General features: G+C 33.8%; 3 protein-coding genes across 3 annotated transcripts; 1 reads left to right on the forward strand and 2 right to left on the reverse strand.

The window, feature by feature from the left end:
• The first annotated feature begins 396 nt into the window (after positions 1-396).
• LOC133179599 (uncharacterized) lies at positions 397-9,525 on the forward strand. Its single transcript, XM_061314315.1, has 2 exons — positions 397-610; positions 8,454-9,525. Exon 2 carries the CDS (start codon positions 8,570-8,572, stop codon positions 9,428-9,430), a length of 861 nt encoding a protein of 286 aa, XP_061170299.1. The 5' UTR covers positions 397-610; positions 8,454-8,569; the 3' UTR covers positions 9,431-9,525.
• A 2,861-nt stretch (positions 9,526-12,386) lies between these two features.
• On the reverse strand, positions 12,387-17,395 carry LOC133179608 (protein shisa-5-like). Its single transcript, XM_061314321.1, has 4 exons — positions 17,311-17,395; positions 14,337-14,463; positions 13,308-13,456; positions 12,387-12,842 (listed from the first exon to the last, which is right to left on the reverse strand). The coding sequence occupies exons 1-4, from the start codon at positions 17,351-17,353 to the stop codon at positions 12,640-12,642; spliced, it is 522 nt and encodes a 173-aa protein (XP_061170305.1). The 5' UTR covers positions 17,354-17,395; the 3' UTR covers positions 12,387-12,639.
• A 1,823-nt stretch (positions 17,396-19,218) lies between these two features.
• LOC133179616 (uncharacterized) lies at positions 19,219-21,359 on the reverse strand. The gene is made up of 5 exons (XM_061314327.1): positions 21,103-21,359; positions 20,714-20,908; positions 20,489-20,559; positions 20,207-20,343; positions 19,219-20,121 (listed from the first exon to the last, which is right to left on the reverse strand). The coding sequence occupies exons 1-5, from the start codon at positions 21,357-21,359 to the stop codon at positions 19,219-19,221; spliced, it is 1,563 nt and encodes a 520-aa protein (XP_061170311.1).
• Between the last annotated feature and the right edge of the window lie 302 nt (positions 21,360-21,661).

Genomic DNA, 21,661 nt, shown 5'->3' on the forward strand with positions numbered 1-21,661 from the left:
TAGAACATAAAAAAATAAATAAAAGTTCACGTGTATCGTTCATCCTGGAAACGATTTGAATTGATTCCTATAGAAAATCCATATGTGTTAGGAATTTTATATTGTTATCAACGATTGTCACCGGATATCGGGGCAAACTTGGAGTGGATAGTCCACAACCTGCTATCTTTTAAAGTTCAGAAATAGGTCAGGTGTCTTCGTAAGAGAATCAATACATATCGAAGAGAGGGCCCTCGATTTTAAAGGGAGTAAAGCAAATTAAAGATCACCGATCGACTCCGTTATGCAAGATTGGGCGCTTTCACTTAACTTTTAAAGTTTGTCTCCAGCATAGCTGTGTATATTTATAATCGACAGAAATTGGTAAACGTTCTTACTCTGTGAGAGGATTTCTAGCAAAACATGGTTAAAAATAGATATTGGAGATAGACGTTTGGTCTTCAAGGTGTGACTCGAGACACGTGTACAGGTGTACAGGTGATTTGTAAATTATAGAAACAAAAGAGCAATATTAAAGGAGGAATAAATAAATAAGAAGAATCAACACATGAAAGAAAAAAATATTGGTGAATAGGAGCATAAATCACGAGAATATATTTACCTTGGACAGGTGAGTTAACCACTACCTTATCTCCTAAATGCTTTCCAATTACACGTGAAATATCGGTTTACAAATTACATGGGCCTTGACAAGCTGTTTACAACATTTTGAATAGTTGAACAATTTTGTGTTTAAGATTCTAAACAGATGTGGGAAGATTTAATTTCTTGCCTTTGCACTTTTTCTGATTTTCTATTAAACATATCAGTTGTATTTTACATTTGTATTTTCTGTTATAATTAATGTAATTCTAGTTGGAAAATGAATACTAGAGATGACTTAGACGTATTTGGCTTTAAATTGAAAGCTTTTTCTCTTTTAAAAATCATTTTAAAAAACAAAATAACTATCATACATACATGTTAAGTCGTGTCACTTTTAAAACTATTCTGCAAGCTTGAAAAGAAATCATTAACCTGTCCTTTAGCAGTTTTAATCCATGTATACAAAATCATTGCTTTCATTTACCAAGAAATTGTATATTGATTTCATTTAATTCTGATTTTAGAATTATAAAGTTAACATGCAGTATAGTTTTGATACTAATTACATTTTAATTCAAAACTTAAGAGAGAAAAGAGCTATTACGAACAAATGATTAATATGAAATAAAACGAATGGATTTAATCGAACCAGAATATACTACTGATTCTCTAATAGCATGAAATTAATATTCTATCAGGCCTGAATAAAACTAGACCAAATAAAAATATATGCATTTTCTTTTCTTAAATTGAACCCCCCTTTGATAACCGGAATCTATTTAACGTATTGAATTTTCAATAATACCGTCGGTTTCAATAGTGTTAAATAAATATTTCCTCTTGTCAACGCGGCTCCTCGACTACATTTAAATTACTATGCATGTTTTAAAGTAGACGACTTCACACTTAAAATAAGACAAGGGATACATGCACGATACTATCTCCTTGCCTCATTGTTTCTCAGGTGATTTTTTTAAGATAAGAAATTTGAAAAGCATTTAGAATAAGAAAAATCAGTTTCAGTCATACCTAAAAGAAATAAAAGTCAGATATCTCCGTACATGTAAATATACGTGTGTAGTATTAACAGTAAGAAAAATCGGGTTCACATTAACAGAAATGAGGGATTTAAAAAGAAAAAAAGAGAATTTTTTTAAGTTGTTGAAATTCTTATAAACATCAAATTAAGTAACATACCATCTAAAAAAATTAATGTTAAAGCATTCATAATAGACAAAAATATCTAAAACCTTTGTTAGGTATTTTTTAAAGTACTAGTTTTTATAAGTATTCTAAATTGATCGAAAAAAGTTTTCCCAGTCATATTTTCCATTGCGTATTTTATATACTAGTTTTAGCTTCAAATTTAAATATCTAAAGTACATGTACATTATAGTGTATGTTGTTACGTACAAATGTAAAAATTCAGTGTATAAAAAGATTTAGTGCTCTCCAAATCTAGATAAATCATGAAGCAAACACCCTTTAAATAAAGGCAATGAAATAAAATGAGGTACATATGGTCAAAAATTTACAAAATCAAATTTTTGGAACTCATGATTCATCTAAGAATCATTTCCCATGAATTTGTCTTTAACAAGTGACGAATATTTTGTCCATCTACCAAATATCTAGTCACTTTCAAATACTTTTATGTTTGAACAAGGAAACAGAGGATTAAATAAAATTTATTTTACGTCTGCTATCAAACAATCAAATACCTTTTAAATGTTTATGCATCCAGTATTAGAGATTAAGCATCAATACTCTTTAAGTAAAATTCAGATCCTAAAAGTGTTGAACAACTAGAACAAAATTTTAGAAATGATTCTTCTATAGCATCATGAACTGTCAGTGAGAAAGATGCAGATCTTAAACGTGTTGATCAAGTGGAATAAAAATTAAGAATTGCATGATTCTTTTAAAAGCTTCACGAACAACTGAAGAGAGCTTAACAAGTGGAACAAAATTTTAGAAATGATTCTTTTAAAAGCTTCATGAACAACTTAGAGCGTACAAGGACCTCTAAAACAGAAGCAGGATCAGGTGCAACAGAGAAATGAGCATTCCCTGTCGATCGATCACACGCCGCCGAGTGCCTCTTGTCATGATCAGGTAAACGGAAAAATCCGTAGGCAAGTCGGTGAAAAAATAAGGAATTAATATTAAAGACGTCAGTCAACATTCGACCTCTACAATAGATTGTATTTGCAAACAAGGCCATTGTATCGATAAAATTTGCGAATTGTTGACTTTAAACGAGATTGGTGATACCCTTGTATCATCAGCTTACCTGCCAGTAGCATGTCTCGTTTTAGAAATTGTTCATAAATAGAACATGCTCTTGAATCGAATCAACTGTGAGACACAAATGCCATATGCAGGTAATAATGGTACATTGTTACACAAATAAGGGAAGTTTACGATAGAAAAGTTGAATTTATCAAGTTCATCATAAAGTTTATTTGTTAGTTTGCTATCAATGTCTTTTCATAGTAAAGCATCCAAATATAAAAAAAAAGATTTGTCAGACTATGTGGTGTCTTCTATCTCGAAGATGCATGAAGAGCTGAACAACAAGAACAAAATTTTAGAAATATCATGCTTCCAAAATCAACGTGAGCAAAGCAACAAGAAAGATGCACATTTCAAGTGTGTGGACCAACTAGCTGCAGATCTGTAGCTCGCTAGTCTGAAAAAAATGGGCAACAAGAGAGCTACAGTGTCATCCATTGTAAAAAGTGCATATTTATTGCGCGCAAAAATTAATGTGCACAGAAAAGTGTCCTGCTTTATCAATTTAGAAGATTACTAACCCTGTGTTCTTAACATATTCTTGAACTACTTCCACAACAACACATTCCCAAAACTGTTGTTAATAGGCCTCCTGGACCTACAATTGAGACCATTGAAAAATTCGCCTATTTATACTGCCATTTTGGGTGACAAAACAATTCGGTCCAACGCGCTACATGACTTGTCCAGTATACTTGTATACTGTTTTGTTGTGGAATTAGTAAAAGAACATGTGGTTGGTAATATTTTTAGATATACGGAGAAATAAATCTAGAAACAGTACACTTTTTTCGATGGGTGACACTGTACATGTAGCTCTATTGTCGTCCATCAAAATTTTTCAGACCAGCGAGCTACATATCTGTAGCCAGTTGACCAACTAAACAAAATTTTTAGAAATGATTCTTCAAAAAGCTTCACGAATATGTTTACATTGATTGTAATCCATATCAAATTAAACGACACAATAATTGTCAGTTTTCTTCTGTATTTCTTAATACTCTGCAATTCAAATCATCCATTTTTATAAAATCATATGAAATATGTATTCTTTTTTTTTTTTTTTTTTTAGATATTAGTTTTACGCAAGTTTGGACGTTTTCTTACAGCTGTCAGGGAATTGCTGAAAAGTATAAATGCATGATCAATAAGGAAATATTAAACTCAAACCTTTTCAATACTGCATTAGTTTTATAGCATATTTAAAAGTTCAGTCTATAAGTAAATCTGAGGCTTTTTGAAGAACAATTTGAAGTAAAAAGTTCCTCCAGTGAATTTTCTGAACAATCCTGGAGTTTAGGAAACTAATCAGATGTATCTTTTTTTTAACTTTTACAGATATACATTACCAAATCCGTTTCATGTATATAATGGCTCTTTACTTGTGTCAAAGAGAAATATTAAAGAACAGTTTAAATTTCAAAGGATTGATTTTATTTTTTTATTCACTTGATTGGTTTTAAGACTGGTCACCAAGCATACTTTCTATAGGTATTGTTACAGCTTGGCCGTTCCTATCTCAGCTTTAAGAGTTCCTTTGGTAATTATAAAATTCGAGATTTCTACCATAGCTCTTCTTTAATTTTTTTCTTATTAATTATCTTAACATTCAAGTAATAAACAACAGAAAATAAACCTCGTGGGCCTGACTCAGTGCCATTTTGTGTGCTCCCTTCTGGACGACATGTGTGGTCAAGGTCTTCCAAAAACTACTGAGTTATAATAAAAAATTCATTTAAAAATATCATTTTATCTAAAACATGAAATTGCCCTTTTAAAAACTTCTGTCACATTTGCATGCGCTTGACACCAAAGAAATCATTGGATTATATAGTCACCTTTGTAGGTGACTGTTTAACAAAGATCTAAGTGAGAAAGTTCTCATGTGTAACAAACTTATACAGAGCACCAGGTCAAAAAAAAAAAAAAGAAAAAACACGTTCTTGGGGGAAATTATCCATGTATATCTTATGAATCTGAAATTCGAGATCAGCTATGCTTTGTTTTTTGATATTTGAAGGGCATAAACTTGGTGTATTTAAACCTTAAAATAGCTTATTTGGTTTTGATAACAAAGAGTGCAAAAATCATTTAGTTTGTTATGCATAACAATTTCTATTTTGAAGCAAATAGTATGAAGGTAAGTGTTAAATACCTGAAAATGTGGACTTATTTTATTTAAAATATTAAACTAGAAGTTTATATAAATTCAATAATACTGCTTTTCCAATGAAGATGACTCAATACATGTACAGTACAAAACTTAATATATATTTATGTCCACTTTGTAAAATCGACCTAAAGTTACATCGTAAATGCATTTCTTTCGTTTCAGATGTAAATAAAGACTAACAATACATATTCCTCAGAAATCAGTTTTCGAGCATTCAAAATTATGCCTGACGTTACAGTAAAATTTTTCATGCTTTTTTTTGGGGGGGGGGGGGGGGGGTGATGGAGACAATCTGTTTTATAAGTACATTGTAAAATGCTCCATATTTAACACAATATTAAGAACAATTTTCAAAAGTTTGTTCTGGATTCTTTGCAAAAATCAATTTATCTAAATATTAAATATCGGAAATAGTATGAATGAATTACAAAACAAAATTGCACTTAGTTTATTGTCATAGACAGATGCATATACCTCTCTCTCTCTCTCTCTCTCTCTCTCTCTCTCTCTCTCTATATATATATATATATATATATATATAGTGATTATAGTCGGTTTAATTAAACATCAAGAATGTAGTTTTAAACCTTATTAATAGGTCGTGCATCCTGTCCTTTAATAAAAAGGGTAAAAACTATTACAAAAATATCAGTTTATTCAAATACAAAAGCACTGTTCAAAGTACATGTATGTTTCAAATGTATCTTAAGGTTATGGAAAAAAGGACTAAAGTTTGAAATACACGTATAGATCATTATGTTTATATAGCACAGATCAAATGTGAGTATGTACAGATTTTTTCCATAGAAGATAAATCCATCATTATAACATTTACGAAATTTACATATCAAAGATCATCCTCCTAATAAATAACATTCATTCGGGTTAACTATGACAGCAGCAGTATGTCTACTACACAGACTCTCATGGTTACACTCCTTGCTCTAAGGACAAAAGTACATTATTTGTACATACATGACTGTATGTTTTGAAGAGACTGATTTGAACCAATGATATTGGGTCATATAAAAGACCCGTGACTTCTATTTATAGCGTCAGGGAAACTCAATCAGCTGAGAAGTCGCCTCGGTGTGGGGAATGAGCTCAACTCGAGCAGGCTCTGAGCAAGGATTTAAAGCAAAGTCAATGTTTCTTCAGACCGGAGTAAACCTTAGGCCCCGATAACGAGACCCATTGCAGTGGTTTGGGTCCGTAGAAAAGGTCCGAATGAAAAGTGCATTTGATATGGGTTCGGCAGGGATCTGGAATCTTTAAAATTTCAATGATCCCTCACATGGTATTTTAGCACTTTATTGATATATCGGCTTCTTGTGATATAGGAAGGGAAATTTTCTCCCGATATTGTGTTTTGATTTGCTAAAATATACTTTGAAATATGGCAAGATAAGTCTTTTGACACAAGATGATAAAAAAAATAAGACTTTTTTCTATAAGTTTGCTATCTCTCCACGGTTTTAAACGTTATGTGCGCATTTAAACACAAAGAAACGAGCAATCATTTGAAAAAAAAAATTGAGAGAAGACCAGAGACTATGAAAATAATTTTTTTAAATCAAATTGCGGCTTCATTGTATTTTTTCATTATTATTTATTTATTTATCAAAGTGTAAAATAAATTGTGATTGTGCTGCTCCGACAACGAAATCCTTTCTTCCCATTGATTGAAATTGTATTTAACTATACCTAATATGTTATGTTTAGTAATAATGTAAAGTAATACTGTGATCATGCAATAACTATGCTTTTTTAAATAACATACAAGGATCATATAAACCGTTCATTAAAATTGTTGAAATCAAATCATTAGTTTATTTAAAGAAACTTGCAAAGAAAACAAACAATCTATTTAATTATTTCCAGAGTCGACGACGTTTTATCAATTAACAACAGATGTCTACTCCATAATTATCCCAGTGAACTCGAACTAAAAGATACCACAGTCTGCCACATCTGTTTTATATTTGAATGTTTAAATGACTAAAGATGATAAGGGCCAACTTACAACTAAATTGTATGACAATGGAGATGACTTCAGTTTTCCCATTGTAAGCTTTCCTTATTACCGTCTTCCTTGGAAGACGGTATACAGAGTTGAAGTATTTTACAGTCTTCGGACTTTGCACTTCCTCTCTTTTGTGATTGGTAGAAAATACATGAAGTGAAAAATTTTCAATTATTTCATTGGTTAAAATGCTGTTCACGGCAAGATAATTTTCTGTTGATCTAATTTTCGTACGACTTAACATTTTTTCTAGATTTTTCAATCTTTAAAAAAGTCGACAAAACGAACCAAAAAAAATTACAATAAATGAAACTGTCACTTTAATTTTTCATAAGCAACTATTAAAAGGTGTTTTTTCTTAAATTTTAACAGAAATTTAGTGCAAACATTAGAAATGAATTCATCCTTTTTTTCTTACTTTGTTTTTGCACTGTCTTTCGTACGTTAGGGCGACGACCATTTGATTCTGAAAAAGGGGGGGGGGGGGCTGGCTAAATTTTTCGAGTCAAATTATTTATTTTCATGTCAGTCAAGAAGAGATTATTTATTTTCAAGTTGATCAAGGACAGATATTTTTTTTTTCTTCTTCACTGAAAAAGTTTGTCTGTAACAAATCTGTTGACGAAATACAAAGCCAAGAACAGGTAAAGAACAACTAAAAAATAATACGACCTGATAGCTGAATGTCAGTTTACTGTTTAAGGTTGTTGCTAAAGACGTCAAGCTTTAGAAAAAAAGCTATACTTGTTCATGTAGTAATATTCCGCTATCCCCTGCATATGGTGTTTACGTCTCCAAACTTCCATACTCAGGTTATGCTCCGAGTAGGATCAATTTTTAAACCGATGCAGGCTACTGACAGATAAGTTGAGATGTAACAGTTGTTGCAAGGATTTCAACAACCTTGTTCTAAGTCAGTATTTTGTAAATTCTATGGTCGTTCTAATGACATTTATGGCATTTATAACCTATCATTGGGTCGTAGTTTGGCTGACATGTTTCATACCGATTGTCAGGCCTTTTTTTAAATTTAAACTTGACTATACGGAATATTCAATCTACGTTATCAATACATAGGCTCAAGGCCGTTTTAACATGTCAACAGGGGATGCTTACTCCTCAGGCACCTGATCCCATCTTTGGAATATCCGGGAGTCCGTGTTTCATGCCTGTTCACAGATTTTTTTTTTCTTTTTTAGATCGATCACTGTTCGTTATTTTCACCTTTTTTCATTTGATCGGATCATACCTGTATCGGTTTCAAAATAAAATATAAATTTATATTGATATTGATATACGATACATTTAAAAAAAAATTCTTTGATTGCAACAAAGAATAATCAGCTTAAAGATATACAGTTTTAATTTTTTTTCTAGGTTTCCGTACATTGCTTGACAAGCCTTAGATAAGACAAGACAGTATGTGCTACACGACATCTCTTCAGGAGAGATGTCCATCCATTTACAGCTGTTTACAAGATCATTAGCCACCCATGTTTCACAGAGAACCAAATCGGGATAGCAGTTTACCTGGTAAAAAGATGGTTCACAAACCTGTTCTTGATGGTAGATTTCGAGATCGGCAAGCCAACCATATTGAAAATCGGCAGCGTCTTCATTCTGATAATGAAGTGCCTCAAATGGAAACTTCTCAAAACTTTCTTCTACCGCTCACTAAACGTGACTTTTACACGAGAAAAGACACAGCCCGAAAGAACCTGCTAGGATACTTGTATACCCGACAACCTGTTCTTCACCGCAGCTATTCCTTCGTTGCTGGGGAGAAACCAATCAACGAACCAGGTCTTCCTAAAATCGCATCTTTTTCCCGAGAAAAGTCGAATCTTGACCTTAGCAAATCAAGGAATCGAAGCTATGAAATGACCCATCATGAACTGGGCCTTGGTCAACCATCGAAAATTGGAAAAGTAAGAGAATTTTTAAAATCCGGAAGTTCTAGGTCAATCTGTAGTGTAAAAAAAGAAAACAGGAGCCCTCAAAGATCCCGGACTAATAGCAACAAAATGACATTGCCGGAAATTATTGAGGATCTGAATAACAACGAAAAATATGTTAATGACACTTACTCAGAAGAGGAATCGTTCGACAGACCACGTGGTAGTGATCAAGTGATAACTTTTGTGCCATCTAGACTCATAGGGAACGAACCTAAAGTCTATCCCTCCAGACATAGACCGATTACGCCAAATTTATTGAAAAAACTAGATAAATTGAAGATTCCTAATCGAATACGGACCCAGGATTGGGTTAAGATGTTACCATCAGATACCAGAGCATATATCGGAGAATCTCGAATTAATGCACAGTATGTTCCAGAGGATGTAGACGATTAACTAGCTATGGCGGTCATAATGCACTGTCTTTTATCAAAGCAACAATTTCTTATGTTGAGATTTTCTTGAGAAGAGAAAATGTTGATAAATTAAAAATGGAGTAAATCAATTAATACATCTCGTTTGGTCACACACATTCAATTAAAATCAATTTTTTCTCAACTTGAGAAATGAACATATATTTAATTATGCACTAGAAACTGTATTGCATTTTTTTTCTATCGTTCGATTCATTGACAAGACGAAGTTTTTAATCATCAAGTGAAAAGCTCTTTGATGAACAAATCAATTACCACCATAAATATAAATCAGCATGAATTATTTTCACCTATTCTTGTACAAAAATAAAAAGGTGTTTAAAAATGGTGGTCATTTCATGCTTTTTTAAACAATAGGATTATACTTTCAGAAATTTTATGAAATCATTTTTATGAAAATAAAAAAGGGGGAGAGAGAGAAAATCGAAAATGTTAATCAAAAAACTTAAATTCTTTTTTTTTTTTTTTTTTTTTTGTTTTTTTTTTTTTTTTTTTTTTTTTGTTTTGTTTTGTTTTGTATTATCATGTGCCTGGACGGAGTATTATCCTCTTATACTCATTTATGTCAGATGATTAATCAGACGAAGATTTTTTTTCTTAATGAAACAGGCCCAGGCCGTCTTTCATGTTCAAAATTTACGATACTATGAAAAATTCGGTACTACGGAAAATATTAGTCTATGGGATTAAAAAGGGTCACAATTGCCTTATACAAAAGTTCGATCCCTACGATGGTTCTTTTTTTTCACTAGAGACAGTTTTCTTTGCTATCTTATATTTCATCTCCAATTTTTTTTTTTTTTGGGGGGGGGGGTGGTATTTAAATCACATGCGTTTACCCTTGATCCTTCTCAGACCCTGGTTGATACATGTATCATTTGAACAGACCTGCATTTACTCCCTCTGACACTTATTACATAATGTATGCCAAATGCCACCTTGTTGTACTGTAGAAATGCTTATACATAAAAATAAATAATTAAGATGAAATATACGAAAGATCAAACAAAATGTGGAAGTTGGGGGTCAAAGTGTTTTTTTTTTCATGTCCCAAGAACGTTAAAAAAATAATTGATTTTTTTTTTTACATTCCCCACCTCTCTATCCCCAACAGAATCATTTCCCCATAGATATGAATATAAATAAGTTGTATGCATTTTTTTTTATTTGTGTGTGTTCAAATGAAAACTCAACATTGAAAATGTTTGTCCGAGCTATTGACTTCAAAACTTCATGATACGAAAAATGACTTCCCGATCAATAGTTTTCTCATGATTTCTGCTCCGTCTCTTAAAATAATGAATTACCTTTGCTAGAACTCAGTGAATAAGCTGTCAATAATAGGGTTTCAATGCATAAATTTTTTATCCTATTTCTGTACAAACTTTCACGTTATTTGTTTGCTCAATATCGATTAACGAATTTGTTACCGGTGGCTAGATCACAGTTCCTTTTCGCTTTAGACTTATCTATTTATCTGTACTCAAACTCAGGACATAATAGATATATGGATAGGTTAAGATCATGCTAAATCACATAGAACACTTTCATTACAATGAGATAAAAAAAAATTTCAAATTTTTTATTTCTTTATTTATATATTTAATTAATGTTATTATTATTATTATTATTATTATTATTATTATTATTATTATTGATTTCGTTAAAAATTGTCAGAGGACTACACAAAAGCACAGTTAAAAACTTAACCGCTAGTGTTTTGAGGAAAACAAATACCAATAAATAATCCAAAAATATAGTGAAAAAATACATATTTCAAGTGATTAAATTTTTGAGTCAGTGCATTTGGGTGGTGGTGGTGTTCTATTCAATGGATATGAAATAGAAATGTATACATGATGGCAATTACATATTCTAGCTATGAGCTCTTTACCAGAGAGTGTAAAAAGTGTATTCCCAGGGATCAAGGTGAGGCTAAACTGACCTTCATTCAAAACTATACTACCAATGATCAAATTAATGTATTTCATGAATTTCTTCTGAGAATGGGATGAAATTTAGCTTGATCCTCTGGATTCCTTGTTAATTAATGATACACATACTCTGCATTTGCATCGTAACGCAGACCATATGCACAGAGAAACAGTGAAAATAAAGTAAAATTTCATATTGAATTTTAAAACTGTGATCCTTGCGTCTTCATGATCGAGGGCTTCAAATGAAAATTGAATCCTTCATTATCCTCAAGGGACAGGAACATGTTTTGATTTCATGTAGAGAAAATTATATCTTCAAATAGACACCTTACAATCAGCTCATAGTTAATGGAAAGATTCAGTCGAACGTTTTTATTGCAGAAAAATGTCCAACGCCTTCTCAAGGTTCTTTTCCTTAGATCAAATGAGTGTTTAGAAGATTGTGATTTAATACTAAAGAAATATTTTCCTTTATGTACCTTCGCTAATTTTTTTTTTTCGAGATTGCTATATCCGTAGTTGATCAAAGTTTAAATATATGTTATTGTAAACGAAACATGAGCCAGATATGTCAAAACAAATTCCTCGAGATAAAAAACGAATATTATTTTTGCAAAGTCGCCAAACACGGCACTATCTAAGCTTGTTTTATTTGTTGGCTTCAGTCATATTGAGACGCCACCATTTGCCTATACTCGGGCACTTATGGCCAATGAGCAAAGAGGGATCTTTTTTCGTGCCAGCACCTACTGCGACACGGGACCTCTGGTTATACGGTCTCATCCGAAGATCCAGTCTCCACGTCCCGATGTGGGATTTAAACTCGCCACGTAAGGGTCATCTCCTTACTCTGCGACTCTAAAGCAAACGCTCTAACCATTGCCCAACGCGGGCGATCTAAGCCGCCTATAAAAATGTTAAGAAGAATAGTTTTATTCAGAAAATTACCAAATAGACATATAACACATATAAAAACGCATATTTATAATCATGTAAAGCACAGGATTTAGTTAAATTGCTGCTATAAAAATGACAATAGCAATACAAGCATTAGAATTACGTCAAAGAATGTTCTTTTGACATTTTGTGTCAGATCTCTATCCTCCAACAGAAACTGGTTTGGATCAAAACAAAAATGCATGAAAAAGTAACACAGAAATAACAAGTCTATCAAATAATACTTGGTAATAGAAAACTTGTGTGAAGTGTCTTACAGTGTGGAAAAATTTTAATATCACATGGTAAATCCAGCATTTGGTGGGTAAGCTGGATTGATGCCGCCCCCAACAGTCTGGGGATACTGAGGGGGAGGATATTGCGAGTATCCTTGAGGTTGCTGATACATTGGAGGGGGTGGGACTTGGTTATAGCCCGGGGGTGGTGGAGGGTAAGCTTGCATTGGTGGACCTGTGTACTGGTTCTGTGTGTTGGAGTGCACTGAGAAAAAAAAATATGCATTTTAAAATTGCAAAAAACGTTCTGACTGCAAAACATGTCCGAGGAGAAATTAATATTACATTTCAGAAATATTCATAATATACCTTTTAATAGACCTTTCAAGTGATTGAATCATATCGCCATACTTAAAACATAAATAATTATAAGAGAGATATTTAGTGACGTTTCAAGCTTACCGATTGTGACATCTGTGGAAATTTCAAGTCACCTATTTTGACACCTTTGGAAATTTCAAGCTTACCTACTGTAATATCCGTAGTAATTTCAATTAAGTCAACCAATTGTGACACCTGTGGTAATTTTGAGCTTACTAATTGTGACACCGGTGGTAGTTTAAAGCTTAACTGATTGAGACACCGGTGGTAATTGCAAGACTACCGATTGTGACACCTGCGTTTATATTGAGGTTACCGATTGTGACACCTGTGGTAATTTTGAGCTTACCGATCGTGACACCTGTGGTATTATTTTGAAATGGTGCAATGATAGCACCTCTGGATCTTTTCTTCTTCATGACGACACACACAACGACCCCAGCAATCACAGCTATACACACCAGCGCCCCAACCACAGCTCCAGCTATTGTGCCCCCACTACAAGTATATCGCCAAATAAAGGAGTAGAGCAAGTACATCATAAACTAGGGAGAGGAGCAAGTACTTCTCAAAGTGATGGAGTGTATCTTCATTTTAAAGTTTGGGAGTTGAGAAAGTACATGTATATTTCACTGCTATTGAGTGGAACAAGCATAAATGCATCACAAAGTTAAAGAGTGGAGCAAATATACTTCAAAGTTAGGGAGCGGAGCAAATGAATCTCAAAGTTAGGACTGGAGAAAACACATTTCAAAATTAGAGAGTTTAAAAAATGCATTGCAAAGCTAAGGAGTGAGCAAGTACATCTGTACTTTAGGGAATCGGGTAAGTAATTGTTCATTTTGTGTTTAGTAAATGTTAATAGATTTTTCATGGAACAGCAATAATGGTTATAGTAGGGTCATATAATTTAGTGATGTAGAAGATAAGCAGTTTGATATTACTCGCCTCGGCTTGTAACAACAGTAGCAATTATAGTAAGATCTCTAGCTGTTACATGTATTTGATAAGCAGTATAATGTTACTCATCTGGTCATATTTACAACAGCGTTAGCGGTTATAGTAGAATATCTATAGCTGTACATTAAGTGTTAAGTATGATGTTACTATCCTGGTTCTAAGGAAAACAGCAGTAGCAGTTATAGTAAGATTCCTATAGCTGTATCATAAAGTGTTAAGTATAATCTTACTATAGCCTGGTCTTATAACAGCATTAGCGGTTACAGTAAAATCTGTATAGCTGTTTATTTGGTGCTCTTAATTAGAAGCAGTATGATGTTACTAGCCTGGTCCTAAAACAGCACTAGCGGTTATAGTAAAACTTTTATATAGCTGTTTATTTAGTGTTCTTTACGAGAAGTATTATAAAGTTACTCGCCTGGTCCTATAGCAGCAGTAGCGGTTATAGTAACTTCCACAGCAGGAGGAGTAGCAGTATTTTCTACCAGACACGTAATAACTATTATAGTAGTTCCTAAAATAACACGTCTCTCCAGCCAGAATATCTAGGAAAAGATTTTGAGAGTCTATTGAATTTATACATGTATTGCTTAAAACAAATATTTCATTGTTAATACAATCTGAACACTTCTCAAAACACATTTATTACTGAATGAAAATGTATAACAAGATGTTATAATCTTTAATTTATCAATTAAATTCTGTCCCATGGTACCACGTCATAATTTTTTGAAAACTTTTTGTAGTAGTTTAGACTATGTGGAACGTGGCGAGCTCAGCAGTTAGACCATTCGACTAGAAATGCAGGGGTCCCAGGTTCGATTCCAGCCATATTTTTTCTCTTTTCCTGATACATTTGGTGCCGTTGATTACTTCTGGACTTGCAGGTGAAAGTCCCACCAAAGGCTAAAAAATCTGGGTCGTGCGTCTTTAAAGGCAAAGATATCGATATTTCAAAGAGAGGGGATGTAGTTGATTTGGCTATGAGGACAGTGGATATCGGCCCCGGTAGCTCACTGGTTAGCACCTAACTAGAAATGCAGTGTTTCGTTCATAGAAATTTTCTTTCAAAATATATAAAAATCTTCAACTTAATTTGATCATTTTTTATGCGCCCATATCGAAGATTCGGGGATATATAGTTTTTGCCCTGTCCGTCCGTCTGTCTGTCTGTTTGTCCGCAAAAACTTTAACATTGCTCATAACTTTTGATTGGTAGGAGATATAGCTTTCATATTTCACATGCGTATTCCTTGTGACAAGACCTTTCTTTGAGTACCATCATATTTGACCTTTTGACCTTGACCTTGGAGTTTGACCCAGTTTTACAAAATTTTACCCAACTTTAACCTTGGCCATAACTTCTGAACGGTTGGTGCTAGGGATTTCATACTTCACATGTGTAATCCTTGTGGCAAGACCTTCCTTAGGGTACAAACAACTTTGACCCTTTGACCTTGGAGTTTGACCTACTTTAAAAAAAACACCTTGGTCATATTTTTTGAACAGTTGGTGGCTTTCATATTTCACAGGTATATTCCTCGGGACAAGACCTTACTTTGGGTACGAACATATTTGATTTGCATCTTAGAAAGTTTAACCTCCGCTGTAAGTTGCCTTATGGAGGCATCAGTGTTTCACTATCACATCTTGTTTTCTCTCAAACTTGCTGCTTTAAAACACCTAGTATATATCATACCGGGGATTGCAAAATGGCCGCCACTACGCAAAATGATCAATCAATTTTCGTTAGTTCCATTGCTTAATTGTCGTCTATAATGTTATAGCGAAGCACACGTTTGGAATAGATTTAGATATTTTATACGTATCCAACAAAATAGTTTCAAAATGATAAAACTTTAATGTTTAATGGTATTTTCATTTAAGGCAATATAAATTATACATCTATTTGTTATCGTTACAAAATGAAGTGGACGCACTCGTGTGGGACTGTGTAAATCTATAGGGTTTAGAACAGACATTTTATTTGAACATTTTAAACATAGACTATATATATTAAAAGTGAACGTATTATTGACAGTAAAATAAAATCAAAGTTTATAAAACTATGATGTACATGTACATTAATGTTATACCAAATACAAGGACTTAAATAAATAACAAAGAGACTTAAATTTTATGAACTATAATTATCTCGATAGAACAAATTGGACTTTGATGTTGGAACAATGAACTATAATTTTTTTTAATTGTTTTGTTATAGAATTAATCAGAAGAGACCAATCCAACCCATCGGTATTAAGTAAACAAGAACGGAAGTGCAACGTTTTCATGAAGATTCTTGACTAAGAGCAATGAAATTGGAAACTGAAGGAAGGAAAAGATCTTAGGGCTCGAGCTCCTGTATGTTGAGATGGCGACTAGGCTCTTAAATAATACAGTCGTTGGTATACTTTGTTTGGAGGGCAGTGCCATATTAAGGGTCACTGGTCAATAAACAGAACTACGGACAAAGCGTATGTGCATGGCAAAGCAAGGGTAAATAGCCAAATAAAGAAAGTTTTATATCCGGGACCATAAATACCCTCTAAGCATAAAATACCCTGTTTGCTGCACTTTTGCCTTTCTACTACCTTTGGGCGTCTTGGTTGCTTCTTTGTAGTTCTAGCTCTCAGCTCTTGATTATTTTGGACATTTGACAATTTCGGATTTTATCAAACTATCGTTTTTACAAATTGCGTTTGTCTATTCTGATGACATTCCTAGAATTACATTAAAAATTCGATACGATCCCGCTGAATTAATAATAAACTTTTGAAAAAGATATACAGTCTTGTTATTGGCTTACAACAGACAATAAACATAGGTTAATACCGTCATAGAATTAGGTCCGTAGTACGCGGAGAAGGGCACTTTTTTTCTTTGTAAAGTACTATGCTAGTAAATTTTCATTTTGATGATCCCCCCCCCCCTTTTTTTTGTTGCTGTAAGTTGGAGCACAGGTAAATTCCAGGATTTGAAAAGAATTAAATGTACCAAAACGTAAGAGAAGAGAAAGACCCCCCCCCCTTCAAAAGTTTTGACAGTTTATTGTTGTTGATGTTTTTCTTTTGTTTGATTTTTCTTGTCACGTTTTTTAGGAGGTGGCCTCTCTTCTAAAACTGTTGGTACGGACCTGAAAAGCTTTTCATTAGCAGTTCTTTTTGTCTTTTTCAATAATACATGTATACATAGAAACAAAAGATTAAGTTATTATCTCTTTCTTCAAATGTGGTCGTATATACGCCATAGTACATGTGCGTTTTAATTACCTCTAGTGGTAGAAGAGAAATCAATACATACATATGAATCAAACATTTATCAGTTATGTGTATGTAGATCACAGAAATAATGAAATTTAACTTATTCTGAAATACGTAAGTATAACTTACATTCAACGAGAGTCAAAACAAAGAGAATAAGAAAATTATCCATTTTTGATCAGTCATAGATTCAACTGAGATACGCTTCATGTATCCACTAATATTGAATATATTCATTGATCTCTGTTGTCATGTGATACTGCGGTTGTGACGTTTACAGGTATCGTATTGATCACCCCTCGGAGCGGATTAAGTATGAAAATCGAACAGGTACGGAATTGTGAGTCTTTGACTTCAACATTCTCTCTCTAAATATTCAATTATGGTTTCATTACAATTTTTTTTAAATTTATATCAATCTACATTAAGGAATATATATATAATTATAATCCAAAGTATGAGAAAGAAATCCTAACAAGAATTAAAAATAATTAAAAATAAATAGATAAATAACAGAACGCCGATATATTAGTATCAATATTATATCATCAGGAGTTTTGACATATTGCTATAGATACAAACATTTCAAAGTATATTGTTACATCACATGTTTGTATCAAAAGCAATATGTCAAAACTCCTGATTATATAATTGAAACCGGTAGAGTTTTAATCGGCGTTCTGTTATTTTTTATTATATACTAGGGGGGATATTCAATGTTTTGTTGTTGGATATGGAATTTATTCTCGCTCCGCACTCGTGAAAATATCAAAAAATACTGTCTCACGAGTGAAATAAATTCCATATCCAACTACAAAACATTAAATTTTCTGTTTATTACATTTTCTTTGATTTTCCCTTGGCCTCTGTCTTTTCTTAACACAGTGTCATCGGGCGTGACGTCATAGTTGAGCAGTTGAGACGTTATAGCTGAGTAAACATTGTAACATGGATTTTAAAGGCAACATATTTGGGAAAAATTGGCAGTTTTAGTCTCTATTAAGATGGTTTAGTTACTTTATCTCTATTAAGATGGTTTAGTTACTTTATCTTATCGGGGTTTGGCGAGATCATGGGACTTTGGCGTGACCATCGGACTTTAGAGTCTTACTCCAAAGTCCGATGGTCACGCCAAAGTCCGATGGTTTGCGCCAAACCCAGATGGTTTTACACGCCAAAGTCCAATGGTGCGGAAAGTGACGTCGTAGTACTACCGCGCCAAACTGCAATGCCGCGCCATGCCAAGGTCTTGAATAAGTATTATAAATAAATATCATTATGCGAAAACTAACCCTAATCTCTCGGATAGGTGCGAAACTAACCCTAATCGCTCGAAAAGTGTGTACAAACAACTATAACCTAGATATCTTGGGTGGGTGCGAGACTAACCCTAATCACTCGACTAGTGTGCGAGGACAAACCCTAAATCTCTCGGGTTGGTGCGAAGCAAGTACTAACCCTAATCAGTCAAGTGGGTGCGAGGACTAATTATCCAAATATCTCTGGTGGATGCAAGCAATAAGCAAAATCAGTAAAATTGTATGCGAGGACGAATACTGAACTGATGGCTTTTGAATGCAGGACAAAGGCGTCAAGGATTGACGTCAGAATATTGTGACGTCATAAACGTTGATTTTTCTCGGCACCATCGGACTTTGGCGTGTCAGACCATCGCACTTTAGCGCAGCGCGTCTCATAGGAAACGAACCATCGGACTTTGGCGTGACCATCGGACCTTGGCGTCCGTACCGACATCAAACCATCGGGGTTTGGCGAGACCATCGGACTTTGGCGTCACCATCGGACTTTGGAGTCGTACATATGTATGTATATATATATATATATATATATATATATATATATATATATATATATATATATATATATATATATATATATATATATATATATATCCTTTGGGGGGAGAAAGGTGGTTAAGATAAAGATAATAAATGGAAAAAATGTCTATGATAAGTAAAAAAAAATCAGTTTATTGATAGTATAACTATACTGTTTTCTTTCTTGAATCATTGGTTATTAGTGGACGCCAAAAACAACTGAACTTTCATTATCACCGGCAAAAACAACATACATATCTCGTAAGTCATTAGAATCGTCATGCGTTTTGATTCCTGCTATTTGTCCAATTCCTGGAAGATCTTTGGCTGTCGGTATTGCCCAACTTAATACGTCTTCTTCCATTTGAATAACGTAATTTTTGTTTTCTGACTTGCTGATTCCTAGCGATTTACATAGATCAGAAAAAGCAACAGACGGCCCATTAACTAGAGTAGCAGTAAAAACTAAATGGTCTGCATCATTCACGTTGGACCTCGTAACCATGATATCAGATGTTACCATCGCTTTTGATTTCAAAACCTGAGAAATGTTAATGCTTTTTATGATACTTCCTGAAAACGGCGAAATTTCGAGTATGATTTCTTTATTGTTGTGAACTGCCCACACTGATGAGGGTTTCTCTCTTTCTCTTTCACTTCTCAGAGTGTTATCCCGCAGTGGACCAAATTTCTCCCATAGTCCGTCTTTTCTCTTGTTTACCGTGTGTTGATTATCGCTACCTTTTTCGTAGGTTGCCATGGATGACAGAGAATATTCTGTCTTAAACAGAATTTCTGGTATATTAGAAGTTTGGTTGTCCCGAATAGCCCAGAATTTGGTACTACCGGTACCGGATGGTGCTGGAAGACTGACATAAACAGTGTCCGTATCCGAGTTCACCATGACACGAGGCGGAACCTTCTCTGTATCACTTAATTTCTCTTCCTCTTCTTGATCGAAGAAAACCACATTTCCTCGTTTCATGGTTTTCTTTGGTATTTCCATTTCAAAGTTGATCACCCAAGATATATGTAGCCTATCTACCATTCTTGGAATCACATCGATCGCATATAGACGACGCATACCTAGATTTCCTGGTTCCTGAAAATATTAAGACCAAATTATAAAACAACTGACATACAAATCGAAAATCATTCTGATAGGGCAGGAAAATATATTTTGTGACCTTGCTTCCTTCTGGAATAAACTGTGTTAGCACATACGCCCGACGACCTGATATCACAGGGGTGGAAATGGGGTGGAATGTTCCATTGACCCGCTCAAGTTCACCCGGAAGTGGTATACTGGCATGGCAAACACCATCTATGTAAATGGTGAATTAATCAATATTTATGTAAAAACAAATTGTTGAATTTCAAAGGGATAATACATATTCAAAATCAGTTTTAAGCATCGATTTTAAATGCATATACATGTATTTTTATATATATTCCTTGAAATGACATACCAGGAAAATAGCTGATGACGTATCCGTTCTTAGAAACAAACATGAAGATATCGTCTTCTGTTATTGATAAACTATATAAAAAGAAATAGCGTTCGACACTCATTCAAGTATTTCATGCATGATCCTTATTTGCTTTTGCTTGTTTATGTAATAGTTCTTATAAGGTATTTTTGTTTTAACACACATTCCTGAGTGAAAATTTTAACAACAAATGTAAAATGAAACCTGAATATAGGATACACCCAGTCACTCATTCGTATAACTGGCTTCAACGTCCCATCATCCATATACAGCACCAGACTATGCCCATCTGATCCAATGACGTCACCATAAACATCCATCACCGGAAGTACCGGGAATCTTAAAATGCCATCTCTCCACATAAGGTTTCCGGTAGCCACGTCAAGACTGAGGTATCCCCTGCACGTATTTCCACAAAGACCCTAATACTAATACATTCTGAAGATCGCACATTATTTATTTATTGCTATAATTAATGATCTAGGTTGGTAGTGGTTAGAGACCTTGCGAGAGAGTTTCAATTTGATAGTTATTACACCAGTTTATTTTTTCAACAAAAATGGGAAGGTTTTGAATATGCAGATAAAACTTACACCTCACGGGGCCCATTTGATTGACAAATAATGTTGTTAGCATTTCCAACACAACCAAGAGCGTTAGGTACTGGACCAATGAAAAACTGAGATGTCCAGGCGACAGAAGCATTGGTAGGCGGACTCAAGCTGAAAGAAAATGTTCCGGATGGACGGCACCCATAACACGGACAGCTGGACACAAAATCCTGATGTGATGCAGGGATGTTTATTAAAACACCCAAAATTGCAAGGCGTGCTATCAATTCAGTGACCATTATAGATTATATCAACATTTAAAGATGGTTGATGTACAATGTATATATGCAGCTGAGCTATCGCGAGATATTGTTATCTTTAATTGTATGTAATAAAGGGCAATCCTGATTTAGCTTCTATATACACAAGTATGTTTGTTTTAATATCACCCGTTTTAAGAAGGAGATTGGTATAGTCTTTCTGTTAATCACTGGATACTACTATTAAATTCAGACAAATTAAAGATGAAATCAAACATTATGCATCATTACAATTTTACATTTATGCACTCTATTATCCCAAATAAAGTGTAAGGTGGTAC

The sequence above is a fragment of the Saccostrea echinata genome, unplaced genomic scaffold (genome assembly GCF_033153115.1).
Source record: "Saccostrea echinata isolate AGI-Se365-2 ecotype Australia unplaced genomic scaffold, CSIRO_AGI_Sech_v1 ptg000001l, whole genome shotgun sequence".
Taxonomy (NCBI): Eukaryota; Metazoa; Mollusca; class Bivalvia; order Ostreida; family Ostreidae; genus Saccostrea; species Saccostrea echinata.

Coding starts and splice junctions, on each gene's coding strand:
- LOC133179608 (XM_061314321.1), bottom strand. CDS start 17,353: ATGGATAATTTTCTTATTCTCTTTGTTTTGACTCTCGTTGAAT. Junction 14,464..17,310: donor TGTTTTGACTCTCGTTGAAT/GTAAGTTATACT, acceptor ATCTTTTCCTAG/ATATTCTGGCTGGAGAGACG. Junction 13,457..14,336: donor TACTGCTGCTATAGGACCAG/GCGAGTAACTTT, acceptor ATATACTTGTAG/TGGGGGCACAATAGCTGGAG.
- LOC133179599 (XM_061314315.1), top strand. CDS start 8,570: ATGTTTCACAGAGAACCAAATCGGGATAGCAGTTTACCTGGTAAAAAG.
- LOC133179616 (XM_061314327.1), bottom strand. CDS start 21,359: ATGGTCACTGAATTGATAGCACGCCTTGCAATTTTGGGTGTTTTAATA. Junction 20,909..21,102: donor TCAAATGGGCCCCGTGAGGT/GTAAGTTTTATC, acceptor AAATACGTGCAG/GGGATACCTCAGTCTTGACG. Junction 20,122..20,206: donor TTATTCCAGAAGGAAGCAAG/GTCACAAAATAT, acceptor TAATATTTTCAG/GAACCAGGAAATCTAGGTAT.